Below are 24,902 nucleotides of genomic sequence, written 5' to 3'. Positions count from 1 at the left end.
ACCAATAGGAGGAACCATCAGAAAGATGAAACAAAACTCAACAGAAGGTAAAAATAAGTGATAGCGATTCACTTCCATAGTTCTTTCTTTGGATGTGGACAGCATTTTATCCCAGGCCTCTGGAGATGTCTTAGATCCTCATAATGCTGAGAAGGGTTCAGTTTAACAATCTTAGTCATTGCATAAGTGGCTGTTATTGTGTACAAAGTCCTCTTGGTTCTGCTCACTTCACTCAGCATCAGACCATATAAGTCTTTCCAGGTTTTTCTGAAGTCAGCCTGTTCATCATTTCTTATAGCACAATAGTATTCCATTACATTCATATACCACAACTTGCTCAGCCATTCCCCAATTGATGGGCATCCTCTCAATTTCCAATTCTTTGCCACCACAAAAAGAGCTGCTATGAATATTTTTGTACATGTGGGTCCTTTTCCCATTTGTTTGATCTCTTTGGGATATAGCCCTAGAAGTGCTATTGCTGGATCAAAGGGTATGCACATTTTTGTAGCCCTTTGGGCATAGTTCCAAATTGTTCTCCAAAATGGTTGGATCATTTCACAACTCCACCAACAATGTATTAGTGTTCCAATTTTCCCACATCTTCCAACATTTATCATTTTCCTGTTTTGTCATGTTGGCCAATCTGATAGGTGTGATGTGGTACCTCAGAGTTGTTTTGATTTGCATTTCTCTAATCAATAACGATTTAGAGCATTTTTTCATATGACTATAGATGGCTTTAATTTCTTCATCTGAGAACTGTCTGTTCATATCCTTTGACCATTTATCAATTGGGGAATGGCTTGTGTTCTTATAAATTTGTCTTAATTCTCTATATATTTTAGAAATGAGGCCTTTATCAGAGAGACTGGTTGTAAAAATTCTTTCCCAATTTTCTACCTTCCTTCTAATCTTAGTTGCATTGGCTTTGTTTGTGCAAAAACTTTTCAATTTAATGTAATCAAAATTATCCATTTTGCTTTTCATAATGTTCTCTATCTCCTGTTTGGTCATGAATTCTTCTGTTCTCCATAGATCTGATAGGTAAACTATTCCTTGTTCTCCCAGTTTACTTATGGTATCAGCCTTTATATCTAAGTCCTGAACCCATTTTGACTTTATTTTGGTATATGGTGTGAGATTTGGGTCTATGCCTAGTTTCTGCCATACTCTTTTCCAGTTTTCCCAGCAGTTTTTTTCAAAGAGTGGGTTCTTCTCCCAGAAGCTGGGGTCTTTGGGTTTATCAAATAATAGATTACTACAGTCATTGACTACTGTGTCTTGCATATTTAACCTATTCCACTGATCCACCTCCCTATTTCTTAGCCAGTACCAAGCAGTTTTGATGATTGCTGCTTTATAATACAATTTAAGATCTGGAATTGCTAGGCCACCTTCCCCTGCATTTCTTTTCATTAGTTCCTTTGATATTCTGGACCTTTTGTTTTTCCAAATGAATCTTGTTATTATTTTTTCTAACTCCATAAAATAATTTTTGGTAGTTTGATTGGTATGGCACTGAATAAGTAAATTAGCTTAGGTAGGATTGTCATTTTTATTATATTAGCTTGGCCTACCCATGAGCACCTGATGTTTTTCCAATTATTTAGATCTGATTTTATTTGTGTGAAAGGTGTTTTGTAATTGTGTTCATAGAGTTCCTGGCTTTGTTTCGGGAGGTAGACTCCAAAATATTTTATAATGTCTACAGTAAGGTTAAATGGGATTTCTCTTTCTATCTCTTGCTGTTGGTCTTTGTTGGTAATATACAGAAATGCCGATGATTTATGTGGGTTTATGAAGATGTGCATTTCAACTCCAGGGATCTGAGCTCAGGTCCTGGTTCTACCACCTTGTACCTGTGTGTTCTGGGCAAAGCTTGACTTGAGCCAGTCCCCAAGTTCAACATTAGAACAAAATGGCACACTTGGGCATACAACAGTTCACAAAAGGAGGTTTAAACAGCCAACAAAGATATTCACTGAGGACTCCATGAACTGATTCATCTTGTGGAAGCTTCCCTGCCTTGGATTTGCCCCTCATGGACTGCTAGCCAAACCAAAGAGATAGGCTAAAGCCTTTAAGTCTGTTTTATATCGAGTGACAAGGAAGTGATGCCAACAGCTGGAGCTTTTATTCCCCTGGACCAATTAAGACTCAATAGTGCTTTCAATAATTTTTAAGAAAAACTGGCCCCACTTACATAGGTGGTGGGTAGGGCAGGGGGAGGGGCAGTAGTTGGGATATTGCTCCTGCCACACTCCACTCCTTGGTGATAAGGTCCTTGCAGTCTTCTAGGGGGCCTTCCATTATGTAAATGACTTTAGGGCTGTCACTGCTCAACTTTGACCTTAAGGTTGCAAGGAACTTGACAGGCAGCATTGAAAGAGGGAAAGTTCCATTCCCCTGGAAGGGCAGTCACCAAATCTTTGCCCCCATTAGAGGCCTCAGAGTTGGCCTTTCTTCTTCTGCAGATGGGTAGATGCTTTCATCTCTTCCTTGTTGCCAGGAAACCAGATGCTCTCCTCCCCCCCAACCAAGTCACCCTTGGGTGCTCCAAGTCCCCCTGGGAAACAGTGTTGCAATGATCCTGGGTGTTGTATTGGTGGCATTGAGGCGGTGACCAACCAGTTCTAGATTGTGATGGGCAAACGGCTACAATTAGGCCTGCCTACTTTTGCCACTGCCCTTGCCATTGGGCATGCTCCTAGGGCCCTGAATCTGCCCGTTCTGATGCTGCAAGAGCCTGTGTGATCAGACAGGGTCAGACTTGTACATTTTGGCAGCTGAATAGAGGATGGATTGGAGTGGGGAGAGACTCAAGGCATGCAGACATCCCCCCACCCCCCCACTCTCATCTCCACCTCCAGCAGGCTATTGCAACAGTTCAGGTGTGAGATGACGAGGGCCCGTACCAGGGCAGTGGCAGTGTCAGAGGACAGCAGGGGCCACATTGGAGAGATGTGATGAAGGTAGAGTGTATTCTGTTTTTGTAAGCCCTTTGAGGGCAGATTCTGTTTTGTTTTATTTTATTTTATTGTCCTCATATCTCCAGGGCCTAATATAGTGCCTGGAACACAGTAGGTGCATAATAAATGCTCGTTAAGTGAATTTTTTTATTTCTCTAAATTTCTGCCCTAGGGCAGAGCCCCGTGGTCCCACTTTAGTTACACCTCTCATTCTAAATGCAGGGCTTTGTCCACTGTACCACCCTGAAGGGTCTTTACTTCTTAAAACCTATAAGTTTACCACATTTCTCCCATCTCAGCTGCCTCTTTCTCAAGACTCTTGATCTGGTCCCCACCCCCACTCCCTAGCCCAGCTGCACTGACCCAAGACCCTGTGAATTGGGAAGCAGCGTTGGAGTCCAGGAGGGCTGGCTGCACATGGCAGCCCGTCTCTTTGATGTGACCCAGCGGCAGTAGGTGTCCAACAAGCACGACCAGATCCTAGGCTCCCTTGCCCTGGGTGATCACCTGGGCAGCAGGGAAGGAATGGCCACCGTATTCTCCTTTGAAGTCCCCCTCGCTGCAGATACTCCTGTTCTTGCCCATTTCACCTGCTCTGGGGGTGTAAGGCAGGGAGCTCACTTCACTTCCGCTATTCCCTCCGTGGCCTCACCACCCCTCTGCCTTCTGGTTCTGCCTACACTGCTGGACATTTCACCTCTTCCCTGATGCCTTTGCCTGCGAATACTTTCCTTTGGGGGCAGTCTGTTTTGTTTTATTGTCCTTGTATCTCCAGCGCCTGACAGAGTACCTGGAACACAGTAGGTGCATAATAAATGCTGGAATACTTTCCTTCCACACTGCTTCACCACATGTGCCACTGACCCCCCCCTCGCCGCCTTGTTAGAGCCATTCTACTCCTACAAATGTATTTGCTGTGTATCCTATGTATATTTGTTCAGCTGTACACAGGTTATTTCTTTTCGAGAATGTAAGCTCCTTGAGAGCAGGGACTGTTTTATGCCTGTTTTTCTATTCCCATGCCTTAGCAGACAGTTCCCAGGCACATAAGAGATGGTTCATATATGCTTATTGAATGGAATGCTACAGTCAGTCCACACATTCTATGCCTCCTGTGCTCCAGGCTCTGCACTAACCAAAGGGGATGCAAAGAAATGCAAAAGACCTGCCCAACTGCGAAAACAAAACAGAACAAAACAAACCAAAAACCTTCCTCAACATTTCTGCCCCATTGTGATTTCAATGGACTAAGGAACGCTCAGTGAGGAAATCCTTGCACCACAGCAGGTCTGCACCTTCCCTCAATTCATGACAAAATAAGGTATTACCTAGTTTTTATTAAATAAGTAGACTGTTACTTCTTGTTGGAAAAGGTTAAACATTGATATACCAAAAACATGAAATAAACAAGACAGTAATGGCCCCGGGGCTTCCTAGAAGACCCTCCCAGACTCCAGCTGGAGGACCATGAAGGTGATCCAAGAGTTCTTCCCATTTTTAAAGATCTCAGAGATGGTCAAAACCACAAAGGAAGCTCCTTCCAGGTCTAACAACCTTCTCTTCAGAAGAAAAATGGTTGCATCAACCTTGGTGAGCATATTGTTTGTTGAGAAGGCTCAAGGGCAGGAAGATTGGTGTGGGACTGTTGGGCTTCATGAGTTGGGGATGGGAACAGCCAAAAGAGTAACAGCTTGTCTCTCTGGCACTGAATTATTATTCGTTCCCAAAGTCTCATCCTACCAACAGCCCTAGTAGGGGAGGTAGGTGCTGATGGAAGTGTTATCCACCACCCTCCACCAACACTTTACAGATGAGGAAATAAAGGCTCCAGAAAGCACAGGCTCAGGAAGGGCAGAACCTAGACCCCAGGCTAGTGTTCACTGCTGAGCCTCAAATCAGCAGGAATCTGGGAGGTTTGGATCTCCATTGCTAGCCCAGTTTTCTGCTCATAGCAGGCACCCAATGGGCAGTCACTTAAGACATAAATTAAGAATGTCTTCTTTTCACAGAAAATATTGGAAAGCATTGGAAAGACAAAGTGGGGGACTATGGGAATACTGCATACATTGTCAAACATGATCAATATGTTAGTTTTATTTAACTTCCCCCTGCCCTGCTTTGTTAGAAGGGAAGGTTCATGGGTGCGGGGGGGGGGGGGGGGAGGGGAGGAAAGAAGCCTATTAGAAAGACTGATTTAAAAAGACAATTTTAAACCAGAAAAAGAGACTGGAGCCATCTTGCAGACAAGTCTCCACTACTCAAGAGACAAATGAAGAGAAAGGGAAGGAAAGAGCTCCCTAGAAATATCTACCCCCTACACCTCCTGGGCAATCTCAGAAACATCATCATCCCCATTTAAAACTAAGATCTTGAAAACTTGGCCCCAAAGAAGAGCCCTGAGGATGCTCCTCTCTCCCTTACTTACAGAGGTGGGAGACTATGGGTATATAATACCCTGTGAAATGTCAGACGTGGTTAATGTATTGGTTAGTTTTCCTGAAATTCTTTTTTGGTCTTTTTTTCCCTCTTTGATAAGGAATGGCTCTCCAGGAGGCAGGAAGAATATACTGGGAAATGATAGGGACAGGGTCTAGATATATATGATTTCATTGGTATAGGGAGCTCCCAGACAAGGAAAGTGCCTCCACCCAAGTTGGTAGAGGGGGTCAGGCCTCTCCCACTCTGCATCTTATCTGAAAGTGTTGCCTGAGGGGGCAGCTAGGTGGTGCAGTGGATAAGCTCCAACCTTGGAATCAGGAGGACCTGAGTTCAAATCCGGCCTCAGACACATGACACTTACTAGCTGTGCGACCCCTGATTGCCTCACCAAAAGGCAAGAGAAAAAAGAAAAAAGAAAAAGAAAGTGTCACCTGAAGCATCAAGTGACTTGCCCAGGGTCACAGAGCCTGTATGGGTCAAAGGCAGGTCTTGAACCCAGGTCTCCCTGGTTGTGAAGCCAGCTCCATCTGCTATGCTACCTTGCTTCTCACGGGAGATGAAGGTGATATAAAAACAAAAGAGATCAGCCATAAAAATGTGATGCAAACAAACAACAACCAGCCCGCCAAACGCCAGGGGTAGTTTCACTGTCTGGTGAAATTGCCTGGTCTCTCAGCCACTCCTGGCACACACTCGTCCCCTGGAGACAGCTTTCCGAGGTGGAAGCTGGCATCACTTCATTTGCTAAATGGGAAACACAGAGCATTGAAATGTCTTGGCAGAAGTGGCCCACCCTTCCATCAGACTGGGCATCCTCAGAAAGGAACCAAGAGCTGACTTTGGATTCTAGCCCAGCCCTCTTCCTCATAGACTGGGGGGCAGCGCGGAAAGGAGCTCCTAATTTCCCTAGGGAAATGAATAACTGGCTCACTTGGCTCTTCAGAAAAGGCTCTGATTCCTGGACACTAAGGGGAAGGCTGTCACTCAGAACAATGACTGAATGGCCTCAGGGCTAGCTCTGACCCCCACTGGAAGCTAAGATCTGCAATGATTCCTATTTCTAGTTACCTCCCACCCCCGACCACTAATTTCCTCTTCATTCAATCTGCTTGATGGGGAACCCAGCTCCCAGGGCCAACATTGCCAGATGAGGGGCCACAGAATGGAAGTCTCCCTTCTCACAAGGCTGCAGAATCATTCCCTTCCTGGGCTCTCAGCCTGCTCCCAGCTGAATTCTGTTCTCTATTCATAACTGCTCCAAGAGAAGAATCTGGGGGCTGGGGCACTGAGAAGTCTAGCCGTCAGCCTCTTCTATGAAGTAATCTAGGCAGAGCTGGTCATGATCACGATTGGCCATGGAGAAGAGATGAGAAGAGGGACGACCCTCTCTTCTTGGCAAGGTGGGGGACTATGGGTGCCAAACATTGCATACATGGTCAGACTTGATTTGATGGGCTCGTTTCAATGAATCTGCTTCATCTCTCTTTTCTGTTTTGTTGTAATGGGGGTCTGACACATGTACAGACCCTATCAACTTCTTTGACTGATACAACCTCTCTACATGGAAGGACATTTGGGGAACTTGCTTCCTGGAGAATTGTAATGATATGAATGGGAAGCTTCTTGGAAGAGGGGAGAGCACATATAGACATTCTATAACTGGTTCCAGTGGCAAACTAAATGCAGAAAGGGGGGATCTTCACCTGTTGCCATTGGCCACTCCCTCTTCATCACACTTTGCTTTATTCAGAGGCTTCTTTGCTCATAGAGATCATGCCATCATGGGAAAGATTTGGGGGCTTCTCCAAAGCCATGTGACCCAAGAAAGAAACCTCCATCCTTGGCCTTTTCATGTGCACTTTTCAAATCTGGATGTAGATAGTAGAGACTCCAACCATGGGAGTTTCAGAAGGTCGGGAGACTGAGTTACAGGAATCTGGGAGCTGGAATCTAGGTTGGATTTTATAACCAACATAGCACTGATGCTTGAGGAATAAGGAAGAATTGATTGTCTTCAGAAATAACTTTGGGGCTCTGAGCCCAGAAGTAGCTGGGGCAAGGATCAGTCAACCACTGGATGATACCATTGAATGTAAACTTGATGGGGTCACTGTTATGTAGGAACTAATCTAATGAGGGAGAGGATACCCCAGGGGCATTGGGGAAAATGTTTGTACATTTGTCCTTGCTATATCTTTGAAGTAAATACCCCTTTGTAAAAGCCAAGAGATTTTAAGTGGTTTGATGGAACTAGGGCATTAGTCTTAGGTCCCTAACAATAGGGGGAAACATGGCTGGTGGGGGGCTCATGGAAGTAGAGAAGAAATACCCCAACCCCTCAAGAACCTTAGAACTCTGAAGGGGAGAGGTCAGCTGCCTGGCTCTGGGAAAGGGAGCCAGAGCTTCATCACAAGGGAAAGCTTCTGGGTAGGGGACAGAGGTGGGATAGATTCTGAAATAAATAGGATATAAAAACAAAAGAACCACTGAATTTTAGAGCTGGATGGGGCCTCAGAGATTGAATTCAGACTCTCATCTTACAGAGAAAGAAACTGAAGTTCAGAAAAATGAGGTGACAAACATTTGTGGCAAAGTAGACCCTAGAACCAGCTATGATGTACAGTGCAAGGTTCTTACCATGACTCTCTAAAGAACTTTCAGAAGTGTGTGCTTTATCTATTAGGGAAAAAATGAGTGGTATTACAGCGAGTGCAATAATGTAAAGACTTGTTGACACTAAAAGGCCATCAGAGCCCGAAGAGTTCAAATAAACCATCTTAATCCCAGACCAAGATAATGAATTGTGCCTCCCTCCTCTCAGTGGAGAGGCAGAAGTGACTATCTCAGAGTGGGAGGGCTCTGCCATCAGGACAGCTCCCGGTGCTGATCAATTCTACTTCAATATTTTTTCTTGGTGGTAACCTAGGGGGCTAAAGAAAATGTTATGGTATAAAAGCAAAGGGCATCAGTGAAACACTAAAAAGTCAAATTATGTATAGACTTGGCTTGAACTTCCAGTGCTTTTAAGAGACTTTTTTTACAGTGTATTTATTTATCCTCGAGGTGTATCTATTTATTCTCGAGGACGCAATCTAGGAATGTCATAGCTGGAAAAGACCTTTTAAGGTCACATGGTCCATTCCCTTCATTCTACAGATAAGGCAGTGGAGGCCCCTAGTTTTTCAGTTAGTGAGCTAGTGTCAGAGCCTAGGTATCCTAAATTCTAGGTTAATGTTCTTTCCACTACATGATAGTGGAAATGAGGAATGTGTATGACTGAGCACACACGCAAAGCCCATCACGCACATTGACCAACATGGAGATTTCTATAACACTGTAGATCTACAAAGTCCTATGTCACCCTTCCCAAGGTAGGGACTTCATATAACACCACTACAAGGTGGGTGTATCTTCCTTTCAATTTACAGACTGATAAACTGAGGCATAGAGTAATGAAGTAACAGCCTTGAACACAGAGTAAGATAGCTCTGGGCTAGGAGCAGATCCCAGAAAGCCCAATTTTGCCATCCGCTGCTCAGGTCAGTGAGGCACACTTCTTCTCTGATCACCAACCCTGTCTCACCACACTAGTGAAAGGTATAGAGGTGGCAGGTACCATCACTTTCCACTTGGGATGGAGACAGATTGGAGCATAGAATAGGGAACGGCCCAGCTCCAGCCTTCAAGATGAGGCAGGGGCAGGAACAGAACCCAAAGGTCCTAAGTCCCATTGGTGCTCACAGCCTGTCACTCCAGGATCTGGGTGGTGGCCTGGGGCATCTAGGCCCCTGTCCTTCCCTCGATGTCCTCACAGTGTCCATTGGGAGACAGAACTGTCAGTGCCAGCTCCTCTGAGGGGTCCTGGAAACCATCTGCAGCAGAGAGAAGGGGAGGGGGTAGCCAGGAGAAAGGAAAGGGAAGAAGAATCAAACAGGGGACAAGGCCAAGTGACCCAGTGAGTAAGCCGGGAAGTACGTGACAGCCCAGTTGTGTCTGAGAGTGGCTCATCTGAGCCTTGGGCATGTCGTTGGCTGGGGGTGGGGGGGATGTTAATCAACAGATTGGCAACCCTGAGTGTTGGCAGGTCTGAATGTCTTTGGTCATCTGGGCCAGCCCAAGAGGTCTGCCCAAGCTGGATGCCCTGATCTTATAGACACAAGAATCCTTCAAGATTCATCTGTACTTTCTTCTTGGGCACCTAAGAGAAAAGTGAGTAAGGGCATCTAGATCGCACGAGACACTAAGGCATGGAGGTAATCCTTTGATACTTTAGAATGCATCTTCCCTCCCCCCCCCATGCCAGACACAAGGAAGCCCTCCCAGATGCCCTGCCAGTGAGAGGGAGGCAGTGTGGCCACTGATATGAGCTGGGTCTTCCAAATGGGCTGCTCACTTTGTGAACCTTATATCAGCAGGTAATAGCAGCTGTTACAATGGCCTTCAAGGGCTACAATCACCAAGTGCAGAAATGTCAGGGATTATTAGGACTGTCTTAAAGGCTTCTATTCAAATGTCAGTTATGGAGCATTATATGTATCAGATGTTATTATTATTATCTCCTGGCGCTATATAAAGTCAGCTCTAATCATCATCTTAAAACTCTATATCAATGGCAACTAGGAAGGAAGAAAAGAAGAAAGAAAGAAAGAAAAGAAAGGAAAGAAGGAAGAAAGGGAAAGAAGGAAGAAGGGAAGGAAGGAAGGGAAAGAAAAGGAGGAAGGAAGAAGGAAAGAAGAGAGGAAAGGAAATGTTTGTGTGTGTGTGTGTGTGTGTGTGTGTGTGTGTGTGTGTGTGTGTGTGAGAGAGAGAGAGAGAGAAGAGAGAGCCTTTTCTTCGTGGTCAAGGGACTCCCAAGATGAAAATATCAAAATTTTCCCTTTTCTATGATATGAGCCTTTCCTGGGCGGTCTGGGCTTCTTTTGCTCTGGACTACTAAAAGATCTAAAGATACTTGAGAAGGGAAAGGTGGTAGAATCACCGAACGTCAAAGCTGGAAAGGATCTAGTCCCATCTCTCATTTTAGAGATGAGTAAACTGAGGCCAGGGAAGGGAAAGGACTTGTCCAAGGTCATACAGATAGTAAATGACAGAGTCAGGATTTAAACCCAGGTCCTCTGACTCCAAATCCAGCATTCTTTTCACTCTACAAGAACCACAAGGGTACTCAAAGTTCACATAGTCTAATTGTTTCATTTTATAGAAGGGGAAATTGAGGGCAAGGGAGGGAACCTGATTTGTCCAGGATCATTCAGTGTCAGAGCCTGAATTCAAACCCACTTCTCAGACTTCCAAGCCAGTGATCTTTTCTGCACCACATCTTATTCATCTTTGTATCCCCACCCCCACCCCCTACCATGGCACTTGGCATTGGACCTTGATCCTGGTAAGTTCTAGCAGCCACTGATGAATGGATGAATGAATGAATAAGCGAGTGAGTGAATCATAGGAGCGCAGAGTTAGAAGGGCCATCTAGTCTAAACCCATCATTTTATAGAAGAGGAAACTGAGGCCCAAGAAGCTGAAGTGATAGAATGAGAGCAGGCAGGAGACCTTCCAGTCCAACTTATTTTAGTAAGAATCCTCTCTCTCTAGGACATCCTCAACCATTGACATTTAACCTCTGCTGGAAGACTCGGAGTGACAATGAGCTCACCACCTGTCCAGGCACCCTGGGCCTCTTTTGGACAGCTTCGATCATCAGGAAGCTTCTTCCTGACGTCAAGCCCAACTTGGCTTCTTGTACTTACTCTTGGTTCTGACTTTCCAGGACTAGGGTTTTGGTTTTTGTGTTTTGCAAGGCAATTGGGGTTAAGTGACTTGCCCAGGGTCACCCGGACAGCGAGTATCATGTGTCTGAGGCCGGCTTTGAACTCAGGTCCTCCTGACTCCAGGGCTGGGGCTCTATCCACTGCACCATCTAGCTGCCCCCAGGACTAGTTTTGAAGGAGACAAGAAACAGGAGAGATGAGAGATAGAGGAAAAGAAAGTGAGGAGGTGTTAACCAGCATCTAATCTATGCTCATTGGGATACTCTTGGGACCCAGTTTCCAGAGAAAGCTGCCCAAAGGGCAGTTCTAGAAGAATGAATGAGAAAATAAATGAAGGAATGAACTTCATCTGGGATTAATAATCAAAGATATACCAAACCAAAGCTTACTCCCAGAAAGGGCATGTCAATTAACTGTCCCAATGAGATCATATTTATCAAGCACTTAGCACAGTGCCTGGCACACAGTAGGCACCTAATAAATGCTAATTTCCTCCTCAAAGGCTTCCTTCAGCATCCCGGGACTCCTCAGACCAGGCCTCCCTCCCAACGACACCACTTCCCTGGATGTGCTCTCTCCCCCTTTTCAGATGTCTTCTCCTTAAGGGAAGAGCATGTCTGTCTTTGTGTTTGTATCCCCCGCCTCCCTATCCTCCCCAGTGCCTAGCGCAGTGCCTGGCACATAGGAGGGACCTGATGAATGTTTCTCGTTCATTCATCCATTCACATTCTAAAAGAGACAGGGAAATGTCCAGAAAAGGGAACTGAGGTCTCTGGAGAGGTCAGAGTAGAGGGACCATTGGTGGGAAAGGGGAGGGAATCAGGAGTTAGGCAGAAGCCTGGGGGCCTGGGTCCAGATGAGTGGCTTCCCTGGGGAAGGCACAGAAGAGAAGGGAAGGCACTGTCCCCACCAGGCCTGGAGATTCGCCCCATCACAGAATGGGATACACGTACCCTCAGCTGGGCTGGTGGTAGTGGTGTTGGCCCAGCCCTTCCTCCTGCTCCATGATGACCAAGGAAAACATCCTAGCAGCCTTTGGAATCCCAGCCTCTCCCTCAGCCTCTCTGTGGGAAGACAGAACACACCAAGAGACATGGGGTCAGACATAGAGAGAAGCACAGTATTCAGCCATGGGCCCCACTTAGGAAGACTTGGAGTTCCCAAAGAAAGGCCTTCCATGGTGCTAAGAGCCTACCATATCTTACATCCTTCAGAGAAAGAAAGAAAGAAAGAAAGAAAGAAAGAAAGAAAGAAAGAAAGAAAGAAAGAAAGAAAGAAAGAAAGAAGAAAGAAAGAAAGAAAGAAAGAAGAAAGAAGAAGAAAGAAAGAAAGAAAGAGGAAGGAAGGAAGGAGGAAGAAGAAAGAAAGAAAGAAAGAAAGAAGAAAGAAAGAAAGAAAGAAGAAAGAAAGAAGAAGAAAGAAAGAAAGAAAGAAAGAAAGAAAAGAAAAGAAAGAAAGAAAGAAGAAAGAAGAAGGAAAGAAGAAAGAAAGGAGAAGAGAAGAAAAGAAAGAAGAAAGAAAGAAAGAAAGAAAGAAAGAAAGAAAGAAAAGGAAGGAAAGAAAGGAAAGAAGGAAGGAAGGAAGGAAGAAAAGAAGGAAGGAAGGAAGGAAGAGAAAGAAAGAAGGAAGAAAGAAGGAAAGAAATAAAGAGGGAGGAAGAAAAAAGAAAGGGAAGAAAGAAGGAAGGAAAGAAATAAAGAGGAAGGAAGGAAGGAAAGAAGGAAGGAAGGAAGGAAGGAAAGAAGGAAGGAAGGAAGGAAGGGGAAGAAGGTTCAACATGTGGAAGTCCTAGGAAGATAAACTTATGAAAGTGATACTTCAGCACATTGTAATTGTCTAAAACCAAAGAAGGGACCAAGACCACAGAATGCTACATTCAGAGCTGGAAAAGACCTTAGAAGCCACTAAGTCCAATTTCCTTATTTTACAGATGGGGAAACTGAGGCACAGAGAGGTTAAGTGATTTGTCCATAGTCACACTGCTAGCAAATGTTTTGAGCCCAAGTCTTCCTGACACCAAGGCCAGTACCCATGCAATATACCAGGCTGACTCTCAAAATTAGTCACTTCCCCCTGATATTCAGTCCCCAAACAGGGAGAAAATTTATTACGGTATGAACCCCTTCACAGAATAGTTTTTAATTGAATGAAATACATAGGATTACAAAGGAAACCAATTACATCAAAATATAGTTATCAAAATATTTAGAACAACATAAGAAAGTTCCCAGGCCCCCATTTAAGTGCCCCAGGCCTAGAGGATTATGGCATTTTTGAGATGACCATCATTAAACAAGAATGAAAAACTGACCTGTATCTCTTTGTTAATTTGTTTGAACCACCTCAGTTTTCTTGAGGCCACTTATCTAACAATCTCAGCTATCTGGAACCCAGCCAGAAAGCTGGGAAATAAAAGTCCTCGATGGTCAGGTTGAGAGCTAGAAGGGACTTGTCCAAGGTCTCACAGAGGAAGCAGCAGATTCAGAATCTGGACGTGAATTCCAAATCCACAGCCAGTCAATTCAGTTCAACACTCTGCCCCCATTGTGGGGATGGAGGGGCATAGGGCTCTCCTTTGGCCTCCCCACTATACCATCCAGCCTCCTTCAAACCCCCAAGCCTCAAAGCTCAAGACCCCAGCTCTTCAGAGAGCCCCTCCAGTCCAAGTGAGACAATTTGTAAAACGCTTAGCACATAATAGGTAGACACTAACTGTGTGTTACCACTGTGCCTCCCTGCCTCACTAGGAGGAAGACTTTTCCTTTAAAGAAAAGTTTTAGGATATATTTATGATAGATTTTATTGTATATTACAATCATTTCCAATTTCCTTCCCCATCTGCGGGTGGAATCAAAGGAAAATATTCCTGAGGGGACAGTATTCTGCCCTAGCCACCCCCCACCTTTCTGCTAAGGGTGAGAAAGAATATTGCATTCTTTACTTTCCAAGGCTTTCATTGGGTTTTTTTTTCTATACTCAAAGTTTTATTTCCTTTAGAATTATTTTCTTTACATTGTAATTATTGGGTGAACTGTTTTCTTGATTCTATTTTTTTCTCAGCATCAGTTCATGTGTATCTTCCTATGTTTCTCCAAATTCTTCAAATTTTTCTTTTTCTTTTTCTTTTTTTAACTGGGACTGTGAGTTCATTGGACCAGGAACTCACCTTGAGGAAACCCCCTGTCCAAATGCTCCTATTCTATCATCTATGAGTCAGTCAGCAGGCATTTCTTAAGGAGCTACTATGTGTCAGTCACTGTGCTAAGAACTAGGGATACAAAGGAAGAGAAAACCAGACCCTGCCCTTGAGGAGTTCACCTTCTAGGGGGGGGAGATAATTTGTAACTAACTGTTCAGAACAAATAAATACAGAACAGATAGAAAGTAACCACCGAGAGAAGGAAGGCAGGGGAGGTTTCTGGGAGACAGCCAGCACCAGATACAGATACAGGACATGGGGGGGAGGGTTGAGGGTGAGCAGTGGCATTTAGGCCAGTGCAGCTGAATCACAGAATATGTGAACAGACAGTCTAAGAAGACTGGAAAGGTAGGAAGGGACCAGGTTGGAAAGAACTCTAACTTCCAAAGGCCTTTATATTTGATCCTGGAGGTAACAGGGAGGCATTAGGATTTCTTGAGCAGGGGAATGATGTGGTTAGATCTGTCTTTTAGGAGACCAACTTTGGGGCAGGAGGATACACTGGAGTCAGGGGGGACTAGGGGCAGGAAGAGTAACCAGAAGTGGCTGAGATTGCCGTCACTGATGAATGCAGGTAGGCAAGGTTTCATAATTGCTTCTACGATAATCCAGGTCTGTGTTGCAGGAATGGAGGGAAGAGGATGTGTATGAGAGTTATCATGAAGGTAGAAACAAGATTTGGCACCAGGTTGGCTCTGTAGGGTGAATGAGGGTTAAGGATGAGCAGAAGGTACTGAGGAGGAGAAGGAGCTCCATAGTGTCAAACACAGTCATCTTCCAGAGCTCCCCAGAGGTCCTGAGAGCTTACGGCACAGGCAGACTACAGACTTGGGTCCTCCTGACTCTGTCCTCTATCCCCTACCTCAGGCTCCTCCTCCCTCACTCCTCACTGCACAATAATATCCCACTGCTCATGTATAATACAGTCTTTTCTTTTCAGTCATAACCCAATCAGTGGGCACCCACCCTAGTATATATAAGACCTATTGTACTGTCTTTTGACTTCCTTAGGCATCTATACCTTGGTATTAGGACTGCCAGGTCAAAAAAAATGTATACAATATAAAATATTTGGGAGTCTACCAGCCGAGACAAACCCAGGAACCATATGAACACAATTACAAAACACTTTTCACACAAATGAAGTCAGATTGAAATAATTGGAAAAACACCAGTTGCTCATGAGTAGGTGGAGCTAATATAATAAAAATAACAATTCTACCTAAATTAATTTACTCATTCAGTGCCATACCAATCAAACTACCAAAAATTATTTTAAAGAGTTAGAAAAAAACAATAACAAAATTTGTCTGGAAGAACAATAGGTCTAGAATATCAAGAGAACTAATGAAAAATGCAAGGGAAGGTGGTCTAGCTGTACCTGATCTTAAACTGTATTATAAAGCTGTAATCATCAAAACTACTAGGTACTGGCTAAGAAATAGAGTGGTGGATCAGTGGGATAGGTTAGGTACACAAGACACAGTAGTCAATGACTATAGTAATCTACTGTTTGACAAACCCAAAGACTCCAGCTTCTGGGATAAGAATTCATTATTTAACAAGAACTGCTGGGGAAACTGGAAAATAATATGGCAGAAACTAGGCATAGACCAACACCTTACATCATATACCAAGATAAAGTCAAAATGGGTACATGATTTAGATATAAAGGGTGGTACTATAAGAAAATTAGGAGAGCAAGGAATAGTTTACCTGTCAGATCTATGGTGGAGGGAGGAATTTATGACCAAACAGGAGAAAGAGAACATTTTGAAATGGATAATCTTGATTACATTAAATTAAAAAGTTTTTGCACAAGCAAAGCCAACGTAACCAAGATTAGAAGGGAAGAAGAAAGCTGGGAAACAATTTTGACAGCCAGTGTCTCTGCTAAAGGCCTCATTTCTAAAATATATAGAGAACTGAGTCAAATTTATAAGAATACAATTCATTCCCCAACTGATAAATGGTCAAAGGATACGAACAGGTAATTTTCAGATGAAGAAATTAAAGCTATCTATAGTCAAAAGAAAAAATGCTCTAAATCACTATTGATTAGAGAAATGCAAATTAAAACAACTCTGAAGTACCACATCACATCTATCGGATTGGCTAACATGACAAAACAGGAAAATGATAAATGTAGGAGAAGATGTGGGAAAATTGGAACACTGCTGCATTGTTGGTGGAGTTGTGAACTGATCCAACCGTTCTGGAGAGCAATTTGGAACTATGCCCAAAGGGCTGTAAAACTGCATACTCTTTGATCCAGCAATACCACTACTAGGTCTGTATCCCAAAGAGATCATAAAAAAGGAAAGAGGACCCACATGTACAAAATATTTATAGCAGCTCTTTTCATGGTGGCAAAGAACTGGAAATTGAGGGGATGCCGATCAATTGGGGAATGGCTGTACAAATTGTGGTATATGAATGTAATGGAAAACTCTTATTCCATAAGAAATGATGAGCAGGCAGATTTCAGAAAAACCTAGAAAGACTTACATGAACTGATGCTGAGTGAAGTGAGCAGAACCAGGAGAACATTATACACAGTAACAGCAACATTGGGCAAGGACCTACTTTGATAGACTTAGCCTTTCTCAGCCATGCAATGATCTAAGACAATTACAAAATATTCATGATGAAAAATGCTATCCACATCCAGAGAAAGAACTATGGAGTCTGAATGCAGATCAAAGCATACTATTTGCTTTTTTTTAATTTTGTTTTGTTTTTTTCTTTCTCATGGTTTTTCCCTTTTGTTCTGATTCTTATTTCACAACATAACTAATGTGGAAATATGTTTAATATGATTGTACATGTAGAGCCTATATCAGATTATTTACCTTCTTGGGGGGGGGAAATTTAGAACTCAAAATCTTATAGAAGAAAATGTTGAAAACTAAAAAGAAAGAGAGAGAGAGAGAGAGAGAGAGAAAGAGGCTGTCCTGGAGGCAATAGGGAGCTACCCATAATTGTGGATCATGGAAGTGACATGATTAAACTTGTACATTATTAGTGCTGTTATTATGATTAATGGTAGTAGTAGTAATAGTTATTGTTGTAAACTATGGTTCTACAATCTCTAGGGGAGTAAATCTTTCACTGCTATATCAGCTCTCTCTCTTGGTAGAGTTTACATTGCTCAGAGGCTCAATTGGCCCCCATTCTCCCTGAGAAAATGAGGGTGAGGTTGCTATCAGCAATGAATACAAGTAAGCTTCATAATCCATCTATTTTATAAAGTTACACAATAAGAGACCTGAAAACTGACTTTTAAAAATTAAAGTTACTGTAGATATGAAGTAGAGAACATGTTGGAACCTGTGTGGAGGAGGGGTTAGGGAGGAGACAGACTAGAAGCAGAGATCATTAGGAGTTTGTTGAGGGTGAGAGGGGCTCAGGACCTCAATGAAGGCAGTGACCACATGAGTGGAAAGAAGGAGCCCAAGTCAAGGAATATTGTGGAGGTAGAAATGACAAGACTTGGCAAGGGATTAAATGAGGGTTGAAGGAGAGAGAAAAGTTGAGGTTGTAAGGACAGCCAGGTGGCCCAGTGGATAGAGAACCAGACCTGGAGCTCGGAAGACTCATCTTCCTCAGTTCAAATCTGGCCTCAGACACTTAATGACTTCACCCTCTTTGCCTCAGTTCCTTCATCTGTAAAGTGAAGTGGAGAAGGAAATGGTAAACCACTTCAGTATCGCCAAGAAAACCCCAAATGGGGTCACAAAGAGTCAGCCTTAACTGAACAACAACAACAACCAGGTTACAAACTTGGATGACTAGAAGAAAAGTGGTACCTTGGACAGAAATAAGGAAATTAGCAGGAAGTGTGGGTGTTGGGGAGAAGAGCACAGCTTCTATTTGACACATGCTTAGATAGGTAGAGATGCTTATGGGACAGGCAAGTGGAGATGGCCAGCAGGCAGCTAGCCCTCTGTACCTCAAAAGGATCCCCAGGACTGAATGGCAGCACATCTCCAAGAGATGGTGACAATAAGAAAGAGAGGTGGAATGATCTTTTCCTGGATGTGAAGGACGTACGTGATATGTACAATGTGGATAATGGACTCTCCCCTCCCCCACATTTAGATTTTTCGGTAGGTTTTGGCAGCTCAGAGCAGTAAAGCTTCAGTTATCTGACCACTAGCTCCTTGAGGTCAGAGACTGTTTTCCTTTGTGTCTTTGCCTTCCCAGAGCCTAGCCCAGTGCCTGGTACACAGTAAGTAAATGTTTGTTGATTGAATGCTGGAATGTAAGCTCCCTTAAAGTCAAGCACTATTTCCTTTAGGTCTTTGTCTCTGTAGTTCCAAGCACAGTATCTGCTATATAGTATGTGCTCAGTAAATGCTTATTGGTGTTTCCCAATACTCTCTCTCTCTCTTTCTCTGTCTCTCTCTGTCTCTCTCACTCTCACTCTCTCTCTCTGTCTCTCTCTCTCTTTCTCTCTCTCTCTCTCTCTCTCTCTCTCTCTCTCTCTCTCTCTCCTCTCTCTCTTCTCTGTCTCTGTCTCTCTCCTCTCTCTCTCTCTCTCTCTCTCTTCTCTCTCTCTCACACACTCTCTCTCTCAATCTCTCTCTCTCTTCTCTGTCTCTGTCTCTCTCTCTGTTTCTCTGTCTCTCTCTGTTTCTCTGTCTCTGTCTCCGTCTCTCTCTCTCTCTCTCTCTCTCTCTCTCTCTATCTCTCCATATATATGTATATAAAATACATAGGCATATCATAATATTAATATAAGGTACTATATACATAAATGCTGTGGCAGAATAATGAAGCCTTACTCCCTATTTTAAAGTGGAGATAATGGAAGGGAGGGCTATGACAATGATGGGGGTGGTTTCCTGTTTCATTCAGAGAGATGGACCTTGACTTTATTTACATCAGTAGCCTAAGCGGTAGAGGGAGAGAAAACAACTCTTTTGGATTTTCTTTTTTAAGGGGAAGGGGGGATTAGAGTGGGTTGCATATAGCAGAAAAAGAGGGAGGAATTGGGTTCAGGTCCTGCTCTGGACACATACTGGCTGCATTACCCTGTGTGAGTCACTTCACCTCCTAGCACCCTAAACAGTTTCCTAAGCATTTAGTTAACAAGCTTTTATTTAGCGCCTGCTGTGTGCTAGATGCTGAGTATGCAGAGACAGAAGGGAAATAACCCCTGCCCTCAAGGAATTTACATTACACGTGGGGATTAGTTTAGGGAGGGAGGGACAGGCAGCTTGGGCCCCCCAACCCCCCCAGGTAAGGAAAGCTTATCCAAGGTGGGACTTCAATTGAGTCTTGGAGGAAGAGAGGAATTCTCTGAGTTCAGGTGAGAGGCTATACAATAGTAATAATAATAATAATAATATAGTGCTTACTATGTTTACTAGGTTTCCAAAGCACTTTACAATTTATCTCATTTGATCCTCATGACAACCCTGGGAGGTAGGTGCTATTATGATCCCCATTTTACAGATGAAGAAACTGCATCAAGTGACTCTCCCAGGGTCACACAGCTAGGATGTGTCTGATCTGAGTTCAGGTGTCCCTGACTCCATGCCACCTCACTGTGGTAAGGATGCCAGCTGGGCTTCCAGCCAAGTCATTGATACCGTGTTAAATGTCACAGGGCCAAGCTCAGGTTGCTAGGGCCCTTCCCGCGAAACCTCCTGTCACAGTGACTAGGAACAGCTAGCTACTCACTATTCTTTGGGTTCAGCCACTCAACAACTATAGTTCTGAATCTGCCTAATTGGATTCTCATTGAGCCTGCATCACTCCATCTTTTCTACAAGAAGAGAATGTGACACTTCATCGAACGCTTTGCCTAAATTGAGGTAAACGATATCAACAGCAGCTCTCAGTCTCCCAAGGTAGCAGCTCTGTCAAAAGCAGAGGAAGCAGGTGGGTCCCGCCTGGTCTCTTCTCCATGTAGCCCAGTAGACTGGCTGCTCCTCGGTAATCACCACTTCCTTTTCTGGATGCTTTTTAATGATCTGCTCTACAATTTTGCCAGAAATTGAGGTCAAACTTGCTGACCTATAATTTAGAGTCTCTTCTCTTCCATTTTTGGAAAATCAGGACATTTGGCCTTCTGCAGTCCTATGGCACCTCTCCTCCTCACCATGAACATTCAAGTTTCGCTGAGAGCAGCTCAGCGATCATATTGGCCAGTTCTTTCCATCTCTGTAAAATTCACTACCCCACTCTCCCTTTCCCAGCCTCGCTGCTACTTGTCTTGACTTCTGGGGCTAGGCAGAACAAATCTACATCTTCTTCTGCCTTTAGAGAGTGTGTGAAGCCTGTCCCAAGCCACTGGATCATCTTCTCACCCTCTGAGAAGGCACTTTCTCTCTCCCCTTCCCACTCCCTAGAAAACAGAGAAGTTGTTAGTGCTACTAAATGTCTGGGACATTCTGAGACATTTCTGGATGAGAGTAGGGCACCCATCCCTCAATGATGGGGAGACAAGATGGAGAAAATTGCTGCCCTGCTCTAAAAGGAAGGGAGGATTTTGGTGGGTCACACAGAGTCTCAGATGTCTGAGAATGCCCCCATAGGCAGGCTAGAGAGGCCACAAGAAGAGAATGGGCCAGCCTCCCACGCCCATCACAGGAAGCTGCCCTTGAAGCTGACCTCTCCAAGCCCCTGCTTCTGCTCACTTCACAGCCTCTGGTCTCACAGAACACAGGCTCTCTGAGTTGGAAGGGACCTCCACTAGCTAGCCCAACCTGCGCCAGATCAAGGATGCTCCATACAGCACAGGACAAACAACCAGGTAACCTTGCTTGGCTACCACCAGTGTGCACCAGGCTCCATTCTCTCTCCGTCCCACCCCCCACTGCCCACTCCACTCTGCAAAAGCTCAAAATGGTAGGGAGTTTTCCTTGACACTGAGTTTACACAATTTCCCCCCATTTTGACCAGGGGCCAAAAGCAACAAAGCTAATCCTTCTTCCCTATTACAGCCCTTCAAATGTCTGAAGACAGGAGTAAAAAGACATTGATTTTGAGCTTCACAGGCTCTAAGATTCCACCTAATTCATCCCTCTCATTTTAGAGATGAGGAAACTGAGGTTCAGATCTCAGGCACAGTTAGACCCAGGTCATGCCCATCATGAGCATCAAAGGAAGACCTGGATTTCAGGCTTTCTTGGCTCCGGGCCTTGACTCCACCCTCAAGGTGCTCCAGTCCATCCTCAGCATTCTCTTTTCCAGGCTAAAGTAGCCACTCTCTTCAACTGATCTCATATTGCACGGATTTTACCTTGTTTTCCTTCCATCTGAGATGTCTCAAGAGCCTACATGCTCCCTGGACCTCTCAAATTCCAGATTTGAAAATCCATGATCCTGTGGACCCTTTAGGGGGGCAGACCTCAACATTCTCTCCAGTGCTGAGCTGTCTCAGTGCCTTCCTGGGCCTCTCATCTCTGGATGCCTGCACTCTCCAGCTCTCTCAGAGTCCTAAAGTGTTACAGCTAGAAGGAGCCTCACCCCTGCCTTATCCAGGCCCATCCCTTCGATTTACAAACACAGCCGAGGCCTAGAAATCGTAGGAGACTTTGACTCATAGGTTAAGAGCTAGGAAGGATGTCAGAGGACACCTAATCCAACTTCCTCCTTTTTTATAGACAAGGAAACTAAGATCTAGATAAGTTAAAAGATTTAGCATGATAGATGTAGCCCTGGAAGGGAGCTCAGAGTCCATTTAGCCCAATTCTCTCATCTTACAAAGGAGAACACTGAGGCTGGGAGAGGGGAAGGGATCTGTCCAAGGTCACACAGGTAGTAAATGGCAGGGCTGGATATGAACTTAGGTCATGTGACTGGAGAACTAGAACTCTCATTTCCTGAAAATATCTCAGTTGCTCCTGTTTCAGCTCCCTCCTCCAGAAAATCAAGGTCATCTGGGTTACTCAGCCACCAGGGCCTCTGGAGTTTGTGGCTAACATCCAAGACCTCCCTGCCTCCCCTTCAATTCACTCCAGTCCATGCCTGGATCCCAGGGCTTATTCCCAAAAATGCCTTTATTCATGGACACTTCCCCAAGTGCTTCTTCGGTCCTGGTCCTTCCCCATCCTCTAGCTCCCAGCCTTCTCCAGGTTTCTGAATCAGGGAGCTGGGCAGGACCTTGGATAGAGATTGTCTACTCCAGCCCCCTACCTGATAAGAAAAGGGAGATGGAGACAAATGAAGGGATTTGCCCTCAACACACAGGGATGAAGTGACAGCTGGGGGTTGGATCCAGGTCCTCTTGGACTTTTAGCTGGAATGGACCTCAGAGATCATGTGATACACCCCCCCCTTTTACAGAGGCGGGAAATTGAGGCCCAGAGATGGAAAAAGATCTGCCCAAGGTCACACAGTAAGTGGCAGAGCAAGGTCTGGAACGCCAGGGTACCCTCCTAAGAGTCCAGGTCTCTTTCCAATATCCCCATGTTTCATTTCTTCCATTTCCCGACCATCCATTCCTCCTCATATCCACACACACAGAAAGCATCCCCAACTCAAGCTGTTTGTCTCCCAGGTGAGGTGCAAATTTTGCAGTTAAGAGGCAGAGCCTTGACAAGGTGAGGCTTCATACCCTCACATGCACAGTTACCCCGAGAAGCAGCAGTCTGTCCCCCTCCCCCAAAGCCTGCCAGGGCTCCAGCCCAGGAGGACAGAGAATGGAGGGGGGAGCTAGAAAGGGAGAAAGGACAGCCCCAGAGTGGCACCATGGCTGCTAGGACATGGGGAGGGGGGCTCCTAGGACAGTAGTGGCGCATGGGGCCCGGTGCTGCCCACTCACTGCCAGAGGCCTGGGCCAGCTGTCCTAGCTAGAGAAAGCATGTCCCACTGTAAGTGCTGGAGCCAAGGGACAAACCCCCATTACCTCCCCAGAGTCTGAATCTCTCTGGGACTTGGTTTCCCCTTCTGTAAAACGAGTGGAAGTGGATTCTATGAGCTCTAAGGCCCCTTCTCACACCCTAAGAGGGTTGGATTAAAACCGTGCCCCTGCCACTTTCTAGCCCTGTGACCTTGGGCAAGTCCACTCCTCCTCTATGGCTAGGCCTCAGTTTCCTCCTCTGTAGAAGGAGGGCTGCCCGACAAGCTGGCTCCGGGACTCCTTCCCCGGCCCGCCCCTACTTCTTGCCCCCCCACCCCCCAGCCTGCTTCCCCGGCCTCCGGCCCGGCTGACCTGGAGGCCGCTGGCCCGCGGCTGCTCGCAAGGCCCTGCAGGCTGCGCTCTGCACTTCTGCGGCGCTGCTCGGACGCACGGGGCAGTAGGAGGCCGCCTGCACTGGGCCGCCCGCGTCCCGACCGAACACGGAGCGCAACAGTGCCTCCAGCAGGTGCATGGCCTCGGCCTCGCTTCCCTCCTCCGCGCCTTGGCTGTTGGCGCGGCCGCCGCCAGGCTCCTCCACCAGCACCCCGACTAGCGCTGCGCCGCCTCCTCCACCGCAGTCCCCCGCGTGCCCCCAAGGAAGGGGCCGCCACCTGGGCCGCCAACGAGGCCGCTGCCGCCGCCGAGCGCGCACGTCCCGCAGGATCTCCCGCAGGCGCAGGCGCGGCTCCGGGGCCCGCAGAGAAGCTTCTCGGCACAGCACGAACACGAGTGGGGAGCGGATGGCCCGCTCCGGGGGTCCGCTGCCAGGAGCCCGCGCCGCCGCCGCCTCCTGCGGGCCTCCGGGCTTACCGCTGGCCTCCCCAGCCTCCGCCTCCTGCGGGCCTCCGGGCTTGCTGCCAGCCGCCCGCGCCTCCTCTTCCTCCTCCTCCTCCTCCTCTCCTCCTCCTCCTCCTCCTCCTCCTCCTCCTCCTCCTCCTTCTCTTCTGCTTCCTCCTCCTCTTCCTCCTCTTCCTCCCGCGGCTCCGGGAAGACGTGGCGGGCGAAGTCCCTCATTAGGCTGCGGCTCTGTTCCCGCTCCCACAGCTCAGCCACCAGAAGCACCCGGCCCCGGCCCCCGGCGCCCTCCAGCAGGGCCTGCAGCAGGTCCCCGGGCCCAGCCGCCTCCGCCACCCCACGCTCCATGGCCCCGCTCGGCCCGCGCCCTCCGCCCTGCACTGAGTCTCTGGCCGCCGCTGGCCCCTCCGCGGCCACCAGGCTGGCCCCTCCTCAGCCGGGGCCTGGGGATGCCCGCCCCGGGACACGCCCCCGCAGCCGGGCTGAGGCTCTGGCACCAACCCCCTCGCCCCCCTCCCGACCAGGGGCTCACGTGCCGCCCCATTTTTCTGCCATTCCCGGGGCGCCGACCTTGAGGATTTGGAACGCTGCGGGGGTAGGGAACCTTTGCCAACCCACTCCCGCAGCCGGAAAACGTCCATTCAGGGGTCATTGCTGGGGCCACGAAGGAATCTTCGAGCCCAGCCATTCTGTGCCTTCCCCGAAGGCTCAATCATTCATTCTTTCCCTTTCCCCGAGAGAACCCAGGGAGAAACTGAGGCACTAGGACTCGGTCCCAGATTCCCTAGAACCCAACTGGAACTAGCTACCATCGAGGCATTAGGAGACAGGGAGGTTCAGGAGACCCAAGACGTGGGCTAGAAATTCAGTTCTAC

At 46.3% G+C, this 24,902-nt stretch overlaps 1 protein-coding gene across 1 annotated transcript; it reads right to left on the bottom strand.

The window, feature by feature from the left end:
* Positions 1–4,024: 4,024 nt before the first annotated feature.
* On the bottom strand, positions 4,025–24,470 carry CUNH2orf72 (chromosome unknown C2orf72 homolog). Its single transcript, XM_020972252.2, is given in 4 exon segments — positions 4,025–9,283; positions 12,133–12,243; positions 23,545–24,142; positions 24,145–24,470. Coding segments are annotated over 4 exon segments (1,032 nt in total). The 5' UTR covers positions 24,376–24,470; the 3' UTR covers positions 4,025–9,191.
* Positions 24,471–24,902: the final 432 nt, after the last annotated feature.

The sequence above is a fragment of the Phascolarctos cinereus genome, unplaced genomic scaffold (genome assembly GCF_003287225.1).
Source record: "Phascolarctos cinereus isolate Bilbo 61053 unplaced genomic scaffold, phaCin_HiC Scaffold_5;HRSCAF=322, whole genome shotgun sequence".
NCBI lineage: Eukaryota > Metazoa > Chordata > Mammalia > Diprotodontia > Phascolarctidae > Phascolarctos > Phascolarctos cinereus.
The sequence above is the reverse complement of the archived record's forward strand: the minus strand, read 5'-3'. Positions and strand labels throughout refer to the sequence as shown.